Consider the following 19,983-nt stretch of genomic DNA (forward strand, 5'->3'; position numbering starts at 1 on the left):
GTGTAACTGTGCGTGTTTTTTGACTGATAAGAGTGGCAGAAACCCTTGTGCGCGGAATTTTCGCTGGCTTGGCATACATTTCGGGGAAACTGGGAAATCGGGAAATTCGTGTGTTTTAAACGTAATTTTCCGCTGAGTACTCGATATTCAGGGTGTTTCTGCCACCAATCTTAGCAATCGAATCAAAATGTGGAGCCCCACGGAGCTCGTGCTATTCCAGATATAACGAGGTTATTAATATTATTATGGCCAAAGTTTTGCAACCCCTTTTCGATAGCATCATTTGGGGCGTCATTAATTTGGGAGCTTAGAAACTTTTCCGCGCAGGAATTAAAAAATGGGCAACGGATGGCAGGGATAAGAGGAAAATAAAGAGGGATAAGACGCCAAATCGAATCAGAAAACTTTAATGACTTTATGCGGCAAACTTGTTACGCAACTTGACCCCACAATTCGCCCTTCTTTTCGGCGGCCAAAAGTTTGCACTTCTGCTGCAACTGCAGACGGTTGCAACACGTTATTCGATATTGAACAGAATTCAATTAATTAGCTGCCAATAGTTGAGGCGCTTGTTTCACCCCCCTTCAAAAGTGGCTCCCCCAACGTGCATCTGCGCTCCCCCGTCGTCTCCCCCATCATCATCATTATTTTCGCTGCTGCGTCTAAATAATTGATGGAAAAGTCAAATTGCTGTGTGCTGGTTCTCCACTTTCCCAATTTTCCCACAGCTGACCAAAGCAGAATTGAGCTCTCTTAGTTCTTATTTCATTAGTTGCACTTACTAATTGGTTTGACGCGGACAAAGGAGTCGTGGCAATTCGGACATGCAACTGCAACTGTAAGAAGTGGCAAGTTCGCTAATTGGCATCCTATCAATTGCAGTTACATCACAAGGAGTTCTTCAGTTAAATCCCTGCAAAGCAATGCTGCCAAATACTTGACATTAAAGGCCTGAATCCAGCATGGACAATTCGCATGCAAACTTGAATCGGCTTGGCTGATCCTCCCCTCACCCTTGGCCATTCCATCCCCCCGCATTCCATACCCCCCGCTCGAGTCGAGCGCCTCGGGGTCATGCATAAATCATGCGGAGGTGGGGGGTTGCCACCAATGAGCCAGTGGCAAAGGGTTGAGCAAGTGGCAAACTTTCGCTTTTGCTTAGGCCCGTCGTATTTGGCTTCGGTTGAGATTTGGAATCGATAGCCTCAGCTTCAGCTTCAGCTTCCCATCCTTAGGCCAGCACCAGCACATCCTTTGGCTGCTGGTAGAGGTGCGCGAAGGACGAAGGACGAGCAAAACGTTTTGCACGCCACAAAAGTCAGCTTAGCTTATTTATTATTTACACGAATGAAACGTGTATGAAACCGACAGAAATGCTACAAAGCGAGGCGAAAAAGCAGGAAAAGTCGAACAGGGCATGGGGGAGGGGAAAATCCTCCGAGGAGAGCAAGCAAATCCCCGAGTATACGAGTATGTGCGAGTGAGTTTGTGGTGCTGGTGTTATGTGGTTGATTTGATTGCTTTATGCACCCAGTGAGTAGCCGCATGAATTTCAAATGAGTCGTTCATTGCCCCGTTCTGTCGCTATCTTTGTTTTTTTCTGCTGTTTTTCCAAGTTCGATACCACACTTTGCTTTTGGTTCTGGTTCTGGACTTCTTGTCTCTGAAGGAATTCCACAACTGCTGCTGCTGGTTACTTATACCAACGGACTCAGACTCAAGGAAGCCGTGAAAAATAACACCAAGCGGTGGGGGGCTTTAAACATTTTGAGGCACGACCGCAGTGCAGTCATTATCCTGGACAAGATGGGGATGGAGAGCGAGTGGCAGCAGCACAAGCAGCACAAGCAGCAGAAGGAGCAGAAGCAGCACCTCGTGCGATGTGGCTGCCACACAACGTGTTGCACACGTCCACGAAGGAGGCAGGAGGTTAAACTCGGAGGCATGCGTTAGCTGGGTCAGTGTTTCTGTGGAGGTACATACACACAGAGGTGGGTGTTCCCACAGTAATTTGAAATTCATGCGCTTCGTATGCGGAATAAATTCAAGATTTTGATTTGCTGCTACGTGTGGCAAGCTGTTCGTCCTCCTTCCTCCTTCGCACTCTGCAATTGAAGGTGTGAAATCGCACATGAAGGATAATAAAAGTGAAAAGCGTGAGAGGCTGTCAGACCCCATAAAAACGGCAGTCGAAAGCAGGGGCATCAGCTGCAGGTTTCCGCTTTTGTTGCGCTCACAGTTTCCGAACGAATAAAAAGCCCCAAGTTGGTCGCCCCAAAAGGTTCCAAAGAAAGTACAGAAAGTACAGAGGGCATATACATATACATATAATATTAGGAGCTGTTTGTGGCAAATTGGAAGTGAAATGGGGAAAGGAAGGTGTGCTCTGTGCCCAATCAAACTACCAATTACAATCGACAATTGGGGCATTAAGAAGGTGACCTACGACGACTAGATGAAACTTAAGGGTTCACACTGAGCGAAAAACTTGCAAACTCCTCATGGTTGTCCATCTATGAAATTAAAGTTTATCCGCCCCCAGGTGCTGTGTTCAGGTTACGCCCCAAAGCAAATCATCACTTAGTGGCTCCCCAGGGCAGGATCAAAAGCACACATGGCCATGGAGCCACACACACACAGACAGACATACGCAGACACACACACATGCAGCGAAATATGCTGATTACGAGACGACGAGGACGCCATCTGGCGTGGGCGAGTGGGAGTGAGCCAATTTCAATGACTTTACTCTTATTTATGCCGTTCGAAAAGTAATTTATAGCATTTAACGCCTAAAAGCACACTTGCGATTTCAGCAATTTGTTTGGTCGCGAGGACGAGAAGGAAAACGACGAAGAAGAGGGCGAGTCAGAGTCCTGGGAGATGCCAATGATTTCGAGGACCCAGATAGACAGCTGCGCACGAGTCGCAGGGGCACGACAAGCACATAAACACGCGGGCATGACTTTCATCCTCGTGCCCGTTGTACTCGAGTTTTGAGTTTACTTATGTTGGAGTAGGCGCAGCAAAAAATATCCAAAATAAGGTTCGTTCGACCAAACCGACTAGGAAATGCTCACTATAGAATGCCAACGTTCTGTATGCCTAAGATCATGTGGCAAAGGATAAGCAAGGATATTTATTTAGCGGACGCCGGATCAAATGTACTTTTGGGCAGCTCAATAAGTGGCATCAAGTCAGCATCTGCAAGTGTATCTGTATCCGTATCTGTATCTATATCTGTATCTGCAGATTAATGTAGGCGGTACGCCCAGAGTGCCAAACGGCTGCGGAGTATCAAAAGGCGGGAGAAGAAAGGAAAAATACATGTCAATGACTTTACAGAAAGCGGAAACTCATAAAGATAAGTGTTGACATGGTTGCCAACATGGCCGTCCTCTTATTCGCCTCCTCACTGTACTTCCCCCCTTCCTCTTCTCGCTTCTGCCTCTCTAAGTGGCATCTGTCGTCTTGTATTTGTGTCACTCACTCACACTCGCACTCGCGTGTGTGTGTGTGTATCTATGTGTGTGTCCGTAAGTCGCACTTTCCTAAGTTTTGGCTGCTTTTATATAAAGAACGAGAAAAGGAGGATTTTTGACTACACCAGGATGTTTTCAGTTTGTTTCTGCATTTACGCACTGCATTAATAATCACGAGATGAGATTTCATGAGCTTTCATGAGGTTCCCCTGAAATGTTCACCATCTATCCACCATCTATCGGTATGGGTCATTATGGAGCTTATACTCGCACCATTAATTAGGAGACCGGGAATCTATCGTTGTTATTATTATTACCAAAGCAAAGCCATGGCTGGCAATTAAATACCCGGAGCGAGACTGTATTGCTATGCATGTGCCATGTATTCAGCCACGTTGAATGGGCGGAAGTGGCGGGGGGAAAGGGGGGAGAGTGGGGGAACTGGGGCATCGGGGCATCGGGGTCACCACTTGTGGTTCGTTGGCCCGGCTAATTAATGTTATCGCATTTCATGCACCACTTGCTAATAGTTATCGACAAATATTTCACTGTCTGACGCCGCCAAAGGCAAAACTAGCGCATTGGGTTTGGATTTCCTTCCTTACTCCTTTTTGCGATCTGGGGGATACGGTATTATTTAATTTGCAGAGGAGGCCGGTGACCGCAGTCCGGAGTCCGGAAACCGTTTACAGTTTGTTATGCGGTTCATTGGCTGCAGAGCGAGGTTCTGATTTCGTATTCCCGGAACGCTTTATTCACGTAATTTATGGCTAATGTCAAGGCAATTGCCGCCGTTTGATTGATGCGAAAGTGGGGAGTGATGGAGGAATCATTGATTTACTTGGAACACAACTGGTGCCCAGCCAACACGGCTCCTCTTCTCAGCGCCCAGTTAATCACAGCTCATACATACGTGGGTCTTCAAAAGTAAACTCATAGTTGCTCATCAACAAACTCAAGCCCGCGATTCCTTTTTTCAGTGTACATACGGAAAGCGCCTTAATTAAAAGCAGCAAATGAAATGCACATCACAGGCCTGGCCAACTTTCCAAAAACCCCACCAACAAAAAAAAAAAATTAAAATTAAAATAAGTGTAAAAGAAGAGCGGAAGTTGGGAGCGAGTTGCGGGAAAAGGTCGGAAATAATTACGCGGCCGCGGCAGAAGCGAACGAGATTTGGTAGCTCCTCTGGACTCCCGTGCGCGATTTTTTGGCGCATAACAAAGATTTATGCCCCGGCCGAAGGTGAAACATAAATTTGATGCGCCTATAAGTAGTCAGCGCGGCCAAAAGCAAAAGCGGCGAAATCCAAACAACAAGAACAACAACAACAACGCTGGGCAAAGTGGCAAGGCGGCAAGGTGGGTGGTGATATTGAGGCGAGAAGTTTATCCACCCCTCGGAATTTGGCTAAAACTTTTCACTCCTGTTGTTAACGTTGTTGCTGCGGTTGCATGATACGGAAATTTGTGCGGCTGCCACACACAGCCAAACACACACACACTTCTTGAACTTTCCCGCCCATGAGCAGCGGCAAAAAGAAGGAAACTTGAGTATTTAGCCGTAAGTGGTAATAATTACGACTCCGGATACGAGGCACACGGCCCACAGACTACGGACCACGGACCACGGACCACGGAGTACGGACTACGGCACGGAGTAACAGTGGGCGCCACGAAAATGGCCGGCGGGTTTACAGTTACGTTCAGCTGCACACGAGTTAATTAAGTTTAATTGGATTAAAATTATACAAAATTATACGGAAGCTCTCTCTGGCTGGACATGGCCCGCGAAATCCCCATAAAGCACAGGCGCAGGACCACAGGATGGCCCCACAGTGGTGGGGTATTGAAAGCACGTGAGGCAAGGTTGTTTATGAAATTAAACAGTTGCATCAAATAACTATGTAGTGAAAAGTGAATTTACATTATTTATGCATTCTACATTATGCATTTAGTTCATTTTTTTCCACTTCAACTAAACGAGTACTTCCATAAACATAGTGGAGCCAGACAGGCTGCCAAAACACTCTGCGTAAACAAGTTGACCTCAGGAAATCTCGATTCCCACGTTGTACAGTTGCCTCGGGGGCGCTAAAACTGACGTTCCATCGCTCAGCTCAGGCGGGGCACCAAAAAGTTTCCTAATCAACAGTCTCACCTCTTACCCCTCACCCATCAACTCTGGGATGGAGCCGCACTGCTTTATAATGCAAATGGAAAATTCTATTAGGACGAAGGAACGCTTCATTTAATTTACGAGCCAATTTGCTGCCGGTGGAGCAGAGGGGCGGGGCGGGGCGCTTCGCCCCAGGAATGTTGACAAATTCCACAATATGTTTTCTATGGAGCACTTTTTGGCCTGGCATCGCCTGGCATCGCCTGGCACCGCCCAAAACACTCCCCAGTGCACTATTCGGATTTGGAAGAGCTTGCAGCCTGCCAGCGCTGCAAAGTATGCTTTAATTTTATGACACCAACACAGTAGAGCCTTCTCCATCCCCAATGCTCTCTATTGAAATATTATGCAACAAAGTTGATGAATTTTGAGCCCGACAAACTTCAGCGGTGCACGGGGACCGCGCATTAAGCGACTCCCGAGTTCCAAGTCTCGGCCAGGATTAGAGTGTGGAGTGCGGAGTGTGGGCAATGACTCTTGGCCCTTTTATCATTGTATCAGGTGTTTGCCAGGCTCGCAAGACGGCGGCCCGGGAACAAAGCAAAAAATATTATAATAGCAATTGAGAATTGCTGATGAGCCCAGTCACCAGGCTGGGTCTCGCTCTGACTTTTCGGCGAACTGTCAGCTCACAGCGATGTGCACTGGGTGAAACTAGAAGACTCGAAAGTTCAGAAGGAATAGACATGGAGTTTGGGGCTTAGGGAAAGTTATAAAATTAAACCACGTTTAGCACGCTTAGTGGCTTAGTAGCAAATGCTGCACCACAGAATGCATTAAACCGATCCAAAACAATACAAAATTTGAGAGCCTCAGCAGTTTAGGTGAGTTTTTCTTCGTGTGCATAAACAGGAGCTGAGGCCCCAGGCTCTGGTTCTGGTTCTGGTTCTCGTTCTTTGCACAGACTTGCTGCCGAGGGAGCATTTTAATTATTCAACATTGTTGACAAAGTTTCCCCCGCTGCGTTGAGGCTGTTGAGCAATATGATTTGCTGCTTGAGCAGTCAAAAGTTGGCTCACAGCGATGAAAGCGATGAAAAAGCGGCAAAAGGCAAAAGGCAAAAGGCAAGAGGAAAAATTCGGTCTGCAGTGGCAGGATGGCAAATTGGTAGTTGCTCATTCTGCTAAATTCGCCGAAGGCAACGCATAGCGATCGAATGGCCATCAAAGGAGTGCCAAAATCCAGATTCTAACAAGTCTAGAAAGCTGGTATATAGACGGATGTAGGAGCAAGCTTCCGCTCACTTGCAATGAAAATGAAAATAAGCGAATTCATTTGAAAACTATCGATTATTATACCCGTTACTCGTAGAGTAAAAGGGTATACTAGATTCGTTGAAAAGTATGTAACAGGCAGAAGGAAGCGTTTCCGACCATATAAAGTACATATATATATTCTTGATCAGGATCAATAGCCGAGTCGATCTCCGTATGAACGTCGAGATCTCAGGAACTACAAAAGCTAGAAGGTTCAGATTAAGCATACAGACCCCAGAGACATAGACGCAGCGCAAGTTTGTCGATTCGTGTTGCCACGCCCACTCTAACGCCCACAAACCGCCCATAACTGTCACGCCCACACTTTTGAAAAATGTTTTGATATTTTTTCATTTTTGTATTAGTCTTCTAAATTTCTATCGATTTGCCAAAAAACATGTATTTAATCGCACCCCGCACTCCGTATACACCGCACCCCGCACCCCGCATACCACGCACGAAATTTCGTGTCTTTTATTTTAATATTATTATACCCGTTACTCGTAGAGTAAAAGGGTATACTAGATTCGTTGAAAAGTATGTAACAGGCAGAAGGAAGCGTTTCCGACCATATAAAGTATATATATTCTTGATCAGGATCAATAGCCGAGTCGATTTGGCCATGTCCGTCTGTCCGTCCGTCTGTCCGTCTGTCCGTCTGTCCGTCTGTCCGTCCGTCTGTCCGTCTGTCTGTCCGTATGAACGTCGAGATCTCAGGAACTACAAAAGCTAGAAAGTTGAGATTAAGCATACAGACTCCAGGGACATAGACGCAGCGCAAGTTTGTCGAATCATGCTGCCACGCCCACTCTAACGCCCACAAACCGCCCATAACTGTCACGCCCACACTTTTGAAAAATGTTTTGATATTTTTTCATTTTTGTATTAGTCTTTTAAATTTCTATCGATTTGCCAAAAAACATGTATTTAATCGCACCCCGCACTCCGTATACACCGCACCCCGCATACCACGCACGAAATTTCGTGTCTTTTATTTTAATATTATTTTTCATATTAAAATTATTTTCATATTAATATTATTTTCATGAGCAAACAGAGCTGAACACAGGAGCATGCTGTCGTCGAGTGTCTCGACTACTAGATACCCCCTACTCAGCTAAAGGAGCTGCGCTAGATTTCTTACAATCCGTTGGCCAGATGCCAAGTGATTCTGAAACATCTCCTTCCTCTCTGTTGCATTCCTTTCAGTATATAGTATACCCTTTTAAATGCGAGTAGTATGGACTGTATTGAGCAAAAAGCCGGAAATGCCAGACTCAGAACCCCAGTGCAGTTCGGCATTGACGCCACATTTTGGACGACGCGCCTCAATAATTCTGTTTGCCCACATAGCAACTGGGAGCGCAGGGGGGGGGGGGGGGGGGGGGGGGGGGGAATGGTGCGTGGTCGAAACAACAGCTGGATGGAGCAGGGGGGACGGGGAGAGGGAGACGCGCAACCCGGAGTGCGGGCGATGCAACATGTTTCGAGTGGCTTTTGCGGCACGGAGGCGCAGGCACTGCCGCAAACCTATGGAGTTGCCGTGCAGCATTGGCATCTGCATATAGTTATGCTAAATATAAACTGCGACTCCTGTTGTCCATACTCCAGCTTGAAAGCTGAGATTTCAGAAACTGGTCTCGAAGGCCAAGAAGCGGAATTACGCCAGTTTCAAGAACCGTGCTCCTGCTTTTCGCAGTGACTACGGCACGAGAAGCAGCCGACCATTCACGGCCCATGCGAATTAGCATGCAATTGTTTGCCTTCGGCAGCCCCATTCCGTCTCGCTTGCCACCAACTGACCACCGCCCACACACCCATCCACCCAACCGCCCATCCACCCACACAGGCCAAAAGCCAAACCGAAGCCAAGCAAATGTGGCAAGGAAGCGAACCGAAATGGAATGGAATGGAACGCCGGCCGGAAGTGGCAAGAAGAGGAGGACTCTACGAAGGACCGCACAGGACTCGCAGACTGCCTGGCGTCCTCATCGTCCTCATCGTCGTCGTCGTCGTCATTTTCAAGTGGCGCGACCATTATCGATTAAAAAAGTTCGGTAGCGCGGCGCGCGACAGGAGGTCAGGTGAACTGTACGCGTACACAGAGGGAAAAACGTAGTCGAAATGTGGTGGAAATATGTGTTTCAGTTTCATTTTCAGTTTCTCAGGAAACAATGAAATCTCAGAAAGTGAACTCCGTATTGTGCGCAAATTCGGAACAGTGGCTTTGTGGCGCACAATCGAGTACCGGTTTCGTTCGGTGTAGCAGGGAGCGAGGCGCTGAAGGAAGCAGCGATGGTGCAGCCCTGCCACTGCACTGCACTTTTTCTGATTAACTGTTGCATAATTTTCGGGCCTGCGGTTTCCCTTTGTGAGCGGCGGCCTGCTAATTGAATTTGCATGACAAATCAGGGCACTCACTCGAATGAATAACGAATTGTGATGCGCATATGAACGGTGGCAGGGTGTGGCGTGTGGCGTGTAGGATGTGGGCCTGAAAGTTACTTAAAAATGTGTGCGACCCCCCAAAGAAGGAGCAAGGGGAGGTGGTGTCTTCACACAATAGACTTGCATATTTAAGCACGACACTTATATGTTCCAGCCCCATTCTCCACCACCTCCACCTCCACCTCCACCAACGCCCGCTTTTCGGCAGCATTTCGGCGGCGAGTCGAACAATGAGGCTTTTGTATGCCACAGCGCGTTCGCTTTTTTATTCCTGCTGCCCCCACAGAGGAAGACACGCATATGCCACATACGTGGTCCATTGTTTGTATTGAACGCAAGGAGCAAAGGGCTGCGGAGAAAGAGGCGGAGAATGGCGGAGAAAGGCGGAGAAAGGCGGAGAAAAGCCGAGCAGAGAAAGGCAAGCGAGCTCTCGACTGGGGCGTTTTCATTTGCGCTTTAAATCTAAGAATAATAGCCGCCTTGATTACATTCACGCCGCTTTATGACAAGCGAAAAAAATGAGTCGGCGGGAGAAAGGGAGAACACATGGCGGCAAACAAAAACAACGAAGGTGGGGAAAGCACAGTGAAGCAAGTGCTTAAAGTGATGAAATGCACATTGATTTCTAGGACTGCTTTAGTCTAAAACCAAACCTTACATGCCACAAGTTGGCTAAGAAAACGCTTGCAGGTCGTGGAAATTACTGCCACACATCTAGCAGTGTCGAAATGCAGGATGCAGGATGGCAAAGGAATGCCGAGGAGGCACGATTGTAGACACTTTGCCCCACTGTGCGCCTTCAGTGGGGCTCAAATGAAAAGAAATGAAATTAAGTGGCATGTTGTTGCTTGTTCGCCGCGCGTGGGAGGATGTGGGAATGTGGCCACGCATGACCAACTTGCAACCACCCACACCACCCAAGGCACCCGAAACAGCACCACCACCACCACCACCACCACCACCACCACAATCAAACAGACGTCGTCTGCCTGCCACTTGAGCCCTGCACTGTAAGCCCGTTAAACATTTCGAGTGTTAATTGTGTGCGAACAACAATAACAGAGGGCATGGGCATTGGCATTGGCAGTGGTGTGGCATTGGGATTGGGATTGCGATTGCGATTGAAGACTGAATGGAGGAGGAGGCTGGTGGAGAAGGCTGGTGGCGGGAAGCTGGAGAGGAGTGACAGGCCGTCGTGATTGGAGCATGGCATGCCAGGTTGTCAAGGTTGCTTCTGCGATATAAACTTGTGTTTCCCATGCCCAACAGGATCTGTGGTTCAAGAGCCAAGACAGGATTACGTTCTATCGTTGAAGGACCCTTGCCACCGAGTACTAATATAATGGCAGTTCCACCAGAGCACGTCCCTGTCACAACTTCCCCCCCTTTTTTTGCATAGCATTGGCTAGATTGTTGAATCACCTCCCACAGTGAACCTTGTGTAACCGCATCGAATGCAAATCGCCACGGCTTCCACCGCCGTATCCGATCGCATCCGCTCAGCTTCTGGGCCAGTACATGCACGATGGCAGCCGCAGTGGAGTCGCTGCAGCTTGTGCTCCTTGCCATCGCGGTCAGGTGGGGTGATGCCCTTCATCAGGGAGCCCCGGTGCAGCAGCAGAGCTACGGCTATGTGATGCAGATCTACGGCCCCAAGTTCCTGTCCGCCGGATCGCTGTTCAGTGCCCGGTACGTGCTAACGGTGGCCCACTGTTTCAGGAAGAACACCAAGCCGGAGGAGCTGTCGGTGCGCGCGGGCTACGAATGGATAGCCTGGGAGTACCGGGACAGACCGGTGGCAGGACTCCTGCGCCACCCAAAGTTTTCGCCCCTGACCCTGCGAAACGACATTGCCGTGCTGAAGGTCAAGGCGGCCATTTTGCACTCCCGCAAGATCAAGTACATCGGCCTCTGTTCGAAGCCCCTGAGCCACAAAACGAGCGCACAGCCGCAGGAGGTTGCAGGCTGGAGCTTGATGCACATCAACCAGCCCCTCAAAGCCATCAGAGTTCAAGTGGAGCCCGATAAAAACTGCGGCCACTGGTTTCCCCAGCTGCCAGGCGGCGTCACCTGTGTCGCGACCACGAAGGGAGAGGGCCTGTGCTATGGGGACTCCGGGGATCCCCTGGTCAGCGGAGGAGAGGTCTGCGGCCTGGCAATCGCCTTTCGGAAGTGCGGCGATAGGCGGTATCCCGCCCTCTTCACGGATGTGCACTACCATCGCGGCTTCATTGCCCAGGCCGTACTAACTTTGGACAGGGAACTGCTCAAGAAGCCACGGGGCCGAGTCGGGTGAACTAATATTATACTTATTCCTATACTTGTACTTACAATTACGCCAAAGAGATCACGTAAAGCATGCCCAGTTGCAGCTGAACAAAGTGTATTTGTGGTTAAAAGACTCACCTGCAAGAGAACAGAGGAAAAATTCAATTATAACCGAGTAAAAGAAAGGCAAAAGCAACAAGAGCGCAATCAATTTTCCTTTGGAAGTATTTTGTAAAACATATACAACACGCATCTGAATCTGAATATAATTCTGCCATTCAAGGCACCTGACATTACCCATTGTTTGTGCAAAAAGTAGATTGAAGTCCTCATAAAGCAGCTCACACTCATTGATAGATGCCATCAGACCAAACCGAATCGACTGTCGTATTCTTCGCTCCATTCCCGAAGGCAAATCAATTTGCGCTTTACATAAAAACCCAACAAAAGGGTCCCAGTCCGAGTTGTTTGGCTTGAGGAATTGGAGTCGAGTTGGCTGCTTTTGGTCGCTCGAAAATCACGGCACATAACCCATTAACCCGCCGCTCCAGCCAAATGCATGTGAAGCGAACAAGGACGATTTCCATACAATTCTCCCGCCGTTTTTTCCTCGCTTTTTCTGTAAGCCTGCCCTGCTCAGGAGCATTTAATGAATTCATATGTTTAATAAAATCTACACGTGAACATGAATATACAACGTGGCGGCGGCGACGGAGGCGGGGGAGCAAATGCTGTCGCACAAAAGGACAACCTGAGTCGAGTCCTGCGAGTCCTGGCACAAAAGTGTGCAACGCACATAGAAAGAACGTGGGGCGCCAAATGGGGGTAGCCATCGCTGCGGATGGAATAGCAGTTTCTTTTTGAATAGTTTGACGATGACAATGACGCAGACGACGACGATGGCGATGGCGATGACGATGACGACATGTTGACGTCATGTCGCCTGGGTTCTCCAAGGATATCAAGCGAGCGGATGGCTCTGAGCTTCTCGGCCAAATTAAAATCATATTAAATTTGCATATTTGCATATTTCGCAAGTGTCGCAACAAAGTGTGCGAGTCATTGCTATCGGTTATCAGGTTAGCGACAGGTGTTGCATAACAGACTACGTCTGGCGCGGCTTTTGGAAACACCCATTTAAAATTCACAATCTCAGGGGGAGCCAGGCGACCGCGATGTATTTAGTTTTGGAGGAATTTAAGCGAAGAGTCGAGTTGAGAAACATGAAGGTGCCCTGGCAGATGTCCTTCGATTGTTTATGTCCATCATCGATGGATTATTCATGGCCACTCAGCACGTAGCAACCAGGCTACAAGAGTAACTGGTAACCACCAACTTACTCCCACTAAACAAACAGACCTCACTCACATTCACATACACAGGCACACAAGTTTTCGACAAATTCTCTTCTCGACCACAAAACTGTCCAAAAAAGAGCACTTCCAGTGACCCAATCTCTAAAAATAAACAGAAAGAGTCATCCTGGCGACCGACGGAGGTGAGGCAATTTGCGAAAACTGGCGTAGGAGGTCCAAAAGTCGGTCAAGTTATTGTCGGGAAAACGGAAAATGCCTGAGACCGAGAACGAGAGAAGTCATCCAATTGGCAATTGTGATAAATTGTACTTTTTAGCAATTTAAGCCCGAGGAAACACAAGCTGACAGAGAATTTAGGATCGCGTCAGCCCCTCGTCATAATCAAGGGAAAGGGCCGAAAAGGTTTAGGTTTGACTTCTCTGGCCAAGAATTCCATTCTGAATTTTCCCATTTCCCTAGCTGTCCGAAATGTAAAACTTTTTCACTAATAATGCCTCAATTGTGCTACATTCCGGCTACGGGGATAAAAAGGATTGTCCACTCTTTCTCATACCATACCGTACCATACCATAGCATACCATAAAAAGCCACACACCCACACATATGAAACACATTACCCTAGTTACTTTTTTTGACTGGCTCTTCCCTATCCCTATCCCGCTCGTACTTTTCGTTCTTTTCGTATCTTGTGTATTAATCCTAATTGAAGGGAAATCCCCTGATGGACACGCACTTTTCTTGGGGTGAGAGCGGCAACCCTTTTTTTTTGGTTCTCTGTTCTTGGTCTTGGCCATTTTACGCCGCTTTTCTCTGTAGTTTTGTTTTCACTTTCGTTGCTGGAGCTAAAAAGTGAACTAAGGACTTAAGGATATCTCTCTCGAGAGAGCAAATGTGGGGGGCCAGGACCAGCATGAATAGATAAATTCTAGACAACTCTCCTCTCCGATTTCCACACCACCTCCTACATGTGCCCTACATGTGAGAGAACTGCAGCAAGCCACCGGCTAAACACCGGGTGTCTCAGCACTCGGGTGTTTGTAGACACTTTATTTGCGGCAATAACAAAAATTTCAATATTTACAATTGGTATTTTTGGCATAAATTGACTAAAAATGGTCAGAAAGATAAAAGAATTACATTTTTGTACTCCTAATTACCATTACTAACCAACCAAATCACTTTTTGACCGGCTCTGTTAAAATAATTTTTGGCCAAATTTACGATTTTTTGTAAGGGGTAACATCATCAAAAATTGCAAAAAATGCGAAAAGAATAGAATTTTTTTTTGAAAACGCAGTTCGATTGGAAATTTAATTACGAACTCATCGAGGTATGCCATTCCATATTCGGACCAATATTTCGAATGTTCTGATCAAAATACTCATATTTTTAGTCGCAAAAAACAGAAAAACCATTTTTTCGCAAAAATTCAAAATTCATCATCAAAAATTGCAAAAAATGTGAAAAAAATAGAATTTTTTTCTGAAAACACAGTTCGATAGGAAATTTTATTACGAACTCAACAAGGTATGACATTCCATATTCGGACCAATATTTCGAATGTTCTGATCAAAATACTCATATTTTTAGTCGCAAAAAACAGAAAAACCATTTTTTCGCAAAAATTCAAAATTCATCATCAAAAATTGCAAAAAATGTGAAAAAAATAGAATTTTTTTCTGAAAACACAGTTCGATAGGAAATTTTATTACGAACTCAACAAGGTATGACATTCCATATTCGGACCAATATTTCGAATGTTCTGATCAAAATACTCATATTTTTAGTCGCAAAAAACAGAAAAACGGTTATTGGCAAAAAATCATCATCAAAAAATGGAAGAAAAGTGAAAATAATATTTTTTTTTTTTGAAAACACATTTCGATAGGAAATTTAATTACGAGCTCAACGAGGTATGCCATTCCATATTCGGACCAATATTTCGAGTGTTGATCAAAATACTCATATTTTTAATCACAGAAACACGATTTTCGGCAACAATTCAAAAATCATCATCAAAAATAGCAAAAAATTTAAAAGAAAAATAATTTTTTTTTGAAAGCACAGTTTGATAGGAAATTTTATTACGAACTCATCGAGGTATGTCATTCCATATTTGGACCACTATTTCGAATGCTGTGATCAAAAAACTGATATTAATATTCGCAAAAAAACAAAAAAACGATTGGGCAAAATATAAATGTACATATATGTATATATGAATAACTTTATTTTTATTTTAATCATAAAACCTTCTACATATGAATCCTTTCAATTCTTTAATTCAATTCAATTGTTTACCATTTATTATTATTCCATTTTCTTATATAATTACCCCATGTTATCATTGTAAATAACTTAGATATCAAGAAAAATTCGTGTTAAGTAACTCAGATTAGATTAAGTTGCTTAATAAGGGTAATAGTGCGCTAGTCCAGTTAAATAATTTCGTTGAATAAAACAAAAATATAAAAACATTAAATGGAAATATTAAATAGTACTAAATATTAAGTACTAAATACTAAATAATAATTTAAATACTAAATAATAATAAATACTTAATACTAAATAATACCAAAATATAGGTGCCCTTCTCCGCGCTTCTCAAAAGTCCTACATAAGCAAACCACTTTTTCGATGTTTTTTTTTTTAAATACTAAATGTGAGTGGTGCAATGATTTTATGTGGCAGCAGAGGATATCAATAAAGTGCCTTCGACCTACTGGAGGAAGTGCCTGAGCTAGCTATTTTCCAGGAGCTACAACCACCTTGAGGATAGGGGTGAGTACCTGGGGGCAAATGGAGAGGGACGCTTAACTTTCTGACTTTGGGCTGCGGCTTCTGTGGCTGCTTGCTTTTTTTTTATAATGTTAAAAAGAAAAATTATACATATACAATTATTGCTACATGTGCCTTCAATCAAAACACCCGTGGCATACTTTCTGGCCTTGGCCCCTATCTTATAATTACACTGCCACAGAGCAAGAAATGGCAAAAAATGCTCAAATAGACATTTAATGATTCCCCATTGTCATTACATAAAGGTGACTTATAAAAACATTATTTCACACGCACACTAGGGAGGGGCAAATGGGGGTAAATTGGGGGAAATTCTCAAAGGAAAGCCATGCGGGCCGAGCTTATTTGTTGCCACGCAGGCATTTCACGTTGGCAAACGAGCACTTTGGGCATACAACGCTCTTATTCCGACGCTGTTCGTCGAGGAGGAGAAGGCCATATTAAAACCCACACGAAGCCAACTTCCGGTACACCCGCAGTGTGTTTCATTATTTTCAAATATTTAGCAAGGCAGAAAAATGTCGGCATTGGTCACACTGGACTCGCATTAGCTGGTCAAATATTTCAGGTTCCAAAACCACTGTAAGGGGGCACTTTAACTTATGAAGATTTTGTACGACACTCCACTTGAAAGCCAAATCGATCGCTCGAGTGCTGGAAATTGGTTTGGCTCTCAGCTGAAAGGACGTCGTCCTGTTTTTCAGCCATGACCGTACCCTCGAAGGACCTTTAGCCATCTTTTGCCTGGTTCCACTTGAAAGTTTTGAGCCGAAGAAGTTTGGTCGGTCGGACGACCACAAGAGGAGTTCTTTGTTTGCCGTTCTGATTGGGATGCATTCGATTAAAGTGCCGCTGCTGCCTACTGAAGGATTACTTTGACTTTGTGTTTTCCACTGGCAATGCATTTACTTGCATTAGGAATCGGCATTATTTGATCATTCTTACTTGACACCTTGTTCAAATTGTCGCAGCCATGCTCCCATTTTATGCGTCCATTGCCGTTCCACATTTTCGAGGGATTTGAAGGGCCGCTGGTTAGTTAGGCAAACAATGAAATGTCCGCATATTTGGCACCATTACTCAAATTGCCATTATGCACGCGCTTCGCCTTCGCCTCGAATTGAGGCAACCAGTAATCGAGGGGCTGGCTCCCCGATTCGCCACCATTATGGCGGCCACAAATGCGATGCAGTGGAGTTTTCCCCCACAGTTGTTCAAACGGCAATGCGACAATAGCAGGTGAGACAGAGACGGCGACTGCGAGAGAGAGAGAGAGAGAGAGAGGGAGCGCATAGAGGTAACCGCAACCGCAACCGCATCGAGCACTGCATTTTTCCGCTTTTCCCCTTTGGCACGTGTGTCGAGTTCATTATCGCCTCTACAAAACACACACACAGCATTTGGAACCGTGTGGAACTATGTATGCATATGGAGCATTTGCATTGGCATTTTCTATTGCCATTTTCTTTCTCGGTTTTGGGGGCACATTACAATTTAAATTGTTCGCATGCGGCCGGCCAAACTTGTCGCATATTATTTATTTTATTTATGGGGGAAGCCCCATAAAGCAAAAAGCTTTGCATACATTTCGGGGCAGGCGCAGGATACAGGATCCGAAAAGGAAGACCGCACGCTGTGTTTGCGGACGAGGCTCAAGATTTATGGCTTTGCGACAGGCGGAGCAGACAGACAGACCAACAAACGAGCAAACGAACTGGAGGAACAGTGGACAGTCGGACGGACGGACGACAGACGGACAGCCGAAGCAGACAAGGGCCAACAGAAAGCCAAGGAAAACGAAGACAGACAGCCGGAAAAAAGGGAGTAAGGAAGTTGGAAAAGGGGGCGGGAAACCCTTGAAGAACTGGCCGGAACAATGAAACTTCAAGAAAACCACAAAGTTAAGCGACGGGGAACTCGGAGCCTAAACACTCTCTCCACCCAAAAGAAGCGGAGCGTTGATTTCCCGCCTGTGGAAGGAGTTCATGGTCCGAGTCCGAGTCCGAGCCTATTTACCTAATGTCTATGCCTGTGCACTCTTAAAGAAACTAAAACAACCATCAACCATTGAGCGAAAAACTAGAAGTGGGCACAGAAGTGGTGTATCTTGAATCTTTAAATGAATCCTTTCATACCATCCCATAAACAGACTTCAGGATTTAACACAATGGACTTAGACTTAATAGCAATATCTCGGTGGAGAGTGCAGATTGAACCTCCTCAGCTCACCTTTCTCAACATGTCGTCCAGCGAGTCCACGTCCAGGCCGGCGTAGTTGTTGTTGAACTGACTGGAGCAGTTTGAGGAGTTGCTGGTGTACCGCTTTCGCCTGCCCAGCGCGGGCGAGTTGACCAGCGAGCTGGGTCCGCTGGAGCCGGCATAGCCCAGCTGGGCGGCGGCCATGAGCGGGTAGAGCGATGGGTGGGGCAACTGGTGGGGCAGCGGGTGGCCGGTGGCCAAGTGACCCACGTGGCCCAGATGATGGTGTGAGCTGCCGGGGGAACAGCACACTGCCAGGCAGGCAGCTGCCGGACCCGCTCCATTGGCCACCGACGATCCCATTTGGGCACTGCGCACCGCTGCCAAGGGCGAAGGCGGAGCGGTGTGGTGGTGCAGCTGCAGGTGGTGCAGCGGCGACCCATGATGCTGATGATGGTGGTGGTGCAAGTAGGCCGGCGACAGGGATCCACTGCCCGGCGAGCATGAGCCGCCTGCCGGACTGGCGGAGTTCTCCACGAGGGTGCTGCTCGTCGAACTGGAGGACTCGATGATGGTGGTGGTGGTAGTGGTGCTAACGGTGACCTCCATGCTGGCGGTGACGGCACCGGACAAAGTCAGTGAAGATGCTCCAACGCCCGATCCCGAGGCGGGACGATCTGCCTCTCTTTGCTTGGGCAAAAGTGGAAGCTTGTTGGACCCAGTGGCATCCATCGGGTCCGCTTCGCAGTTATCAGCCAGAGTTCGTTGTTCTGCGAGTATTGAGTTCGAGTTCCTTTTCACCGCTGGCGGGTTATGCGGGCTATGCGGTTTTTGCGGGTCATGCGGGTCATGCTGGTCATGCTGGTCACACGAGGCGGCCGTCCATTGCATAGTTTGTGCCACACATTAAACACTCGATGATCTTTAACGCACTTTAACCTGCTGCAAGTGGCAAAAGAATTGCTGCAGTTGCACTCTCTCTCACGTCGCGTCTGGCATGCAAATTTATGTTGCCATTGCCATTGGCAATTGTTTGTTTTTTAATTGCAGGCTGCCATTCTCTGGCTCTTAGGCGTCCCACATGATTAATGGCCCCCAGGGGTTAAGAGCTGGTCAGTGGCGGCCGTTAAAGGGTTAAGGCGCGGGCGGACGTTAACCGCAGAAACAGATTGTTGTCATTTGCCACTTGCCATTTGCCACTTGCCATTTGCCATTTGATGGGACTAAATCGAAATCCGAATCGAACGGAAATCGAATTCCACAGCGTCCGTCGCCATAAAAAGTATAAATAAATTAAATCTGATTCCCGCCACCAGACAACAGGACGAACATAAAAAAGAGGAAGGGTTGGTACTTTGTACGGCTAAATCGATTTCGCAATTGGATCCCTAGTGAGCTTGATATGAAAGGGGAGCCCTGCCTTCGAGCCCTAATTAAACGAAAACATTTTGAAATGCAAGTAAGATAACAAAAACGCAAAGCATATCAGAACCCAAACTGTTATTAAAACCAGCTCATCTGCACAAGCACTTGTGTGCGACTCAAAAATGTTGGCGCTGATAAATAACTGATGGGGCATTTAGAATTTTCGCAAAACAAAATCGGTGGACCAAGGGCAGGGGCAGGCAGGGCAACTGGACCCGGCAGCAAAAGCGGAAGCAGAAGCGGAAGCGGAGAAGGACTTCACACACGCTTGACTTGAGCCAGACGTTGGACGCGTTGGCAATTTACAACAAGCAGCAATCAATTCCAGAGCATAAATAACTCAATTTCCAACGCCCCCAACCCCATCCCCATCGATGGGGCTAATGCTGTCCGGCCATCGATAAATTTTCCGAGAAGAGAAGGGGGCGATGGAGATGGAAATGGATGGGGCTCTCCGCCATCGGGAAAGGGGGCATGGAGATGGAGATGGAGATGGACATGGAGCAGAGACAGATTGTGAAGTTCGAATTAAGAGGAAAGTTGGAGAGGGGGCATCTGAAGCTTGGCTAATTAGTGGCTAAACCCATTTCGATTATGCGCCAGACTTGGTCA

The 19,983-nt window shown here is 46.7% G+C and overlaps 2 protein-coding genes across 11 annotated transcripts in view; one reads left to right on the forward strand and one right to left on the reverse strand.

Moving 5' to 3' along the window:
* LOC120457202 (uncharacterized protein CG43867) overlaps positions 1 to 19,983 on the reverse strand; it is a 103,611-nt gene that overhangs the window by 45,244 nt on the left and 38,384 nt on the right. For 2 of the 10 annotated variants that reach the window (XM_039644560.2, XM_039644566.2), the window contains one exon: positions 17,977 to 18,888. The exons of 7 other annotated variants lie outside the window; for them this stretch is intronic. In XM_039644560.2, the coding sequence (XP_039500494.1) occupies positions 17,977 to 18,837 (861 nt within the window). In that variant the 5' untranslated portion in view covers positions 18,838 to 18,888. Of the gene's footprint in view, positions 1 to 17,976; positions 18,889 to 19,983 lie in introns of those variants that run through there. One more of the 10 variants, XM_039644567.2, reaches the window with a different exon arrangement.
* On the forward strand, positions 10,884 to 11,950 carry LOC120457209 (trypsin alpha-3). The gene has a single exon (XM_039644576.1). The coding sequence runs from the start codon at positions 10,890 to 10,892 to the stop codon at positions 11,658 to 11,660; it is 771 nt and encodes a 256-aa protein (XP_039500510.1). The 5' UTR covers positions 10,884 to 10,889; the 3' UTR covers positions 11,661 to 11,950.

Source organism: Drosophila santomea, chromosome X (genome assembly GCF_016746245.2).
Source record: "Drosophila santomea strain STO CAGO 1482 chromosome X, Prin_Dsan_1.1, whole genome shotgun sequence".
Lineage (NCBI taxonomy): Eukaryota > Metazoa > Arthropoda > Insecta > Diptera > Drosophilidae > Drosophila > Drosophila santomea.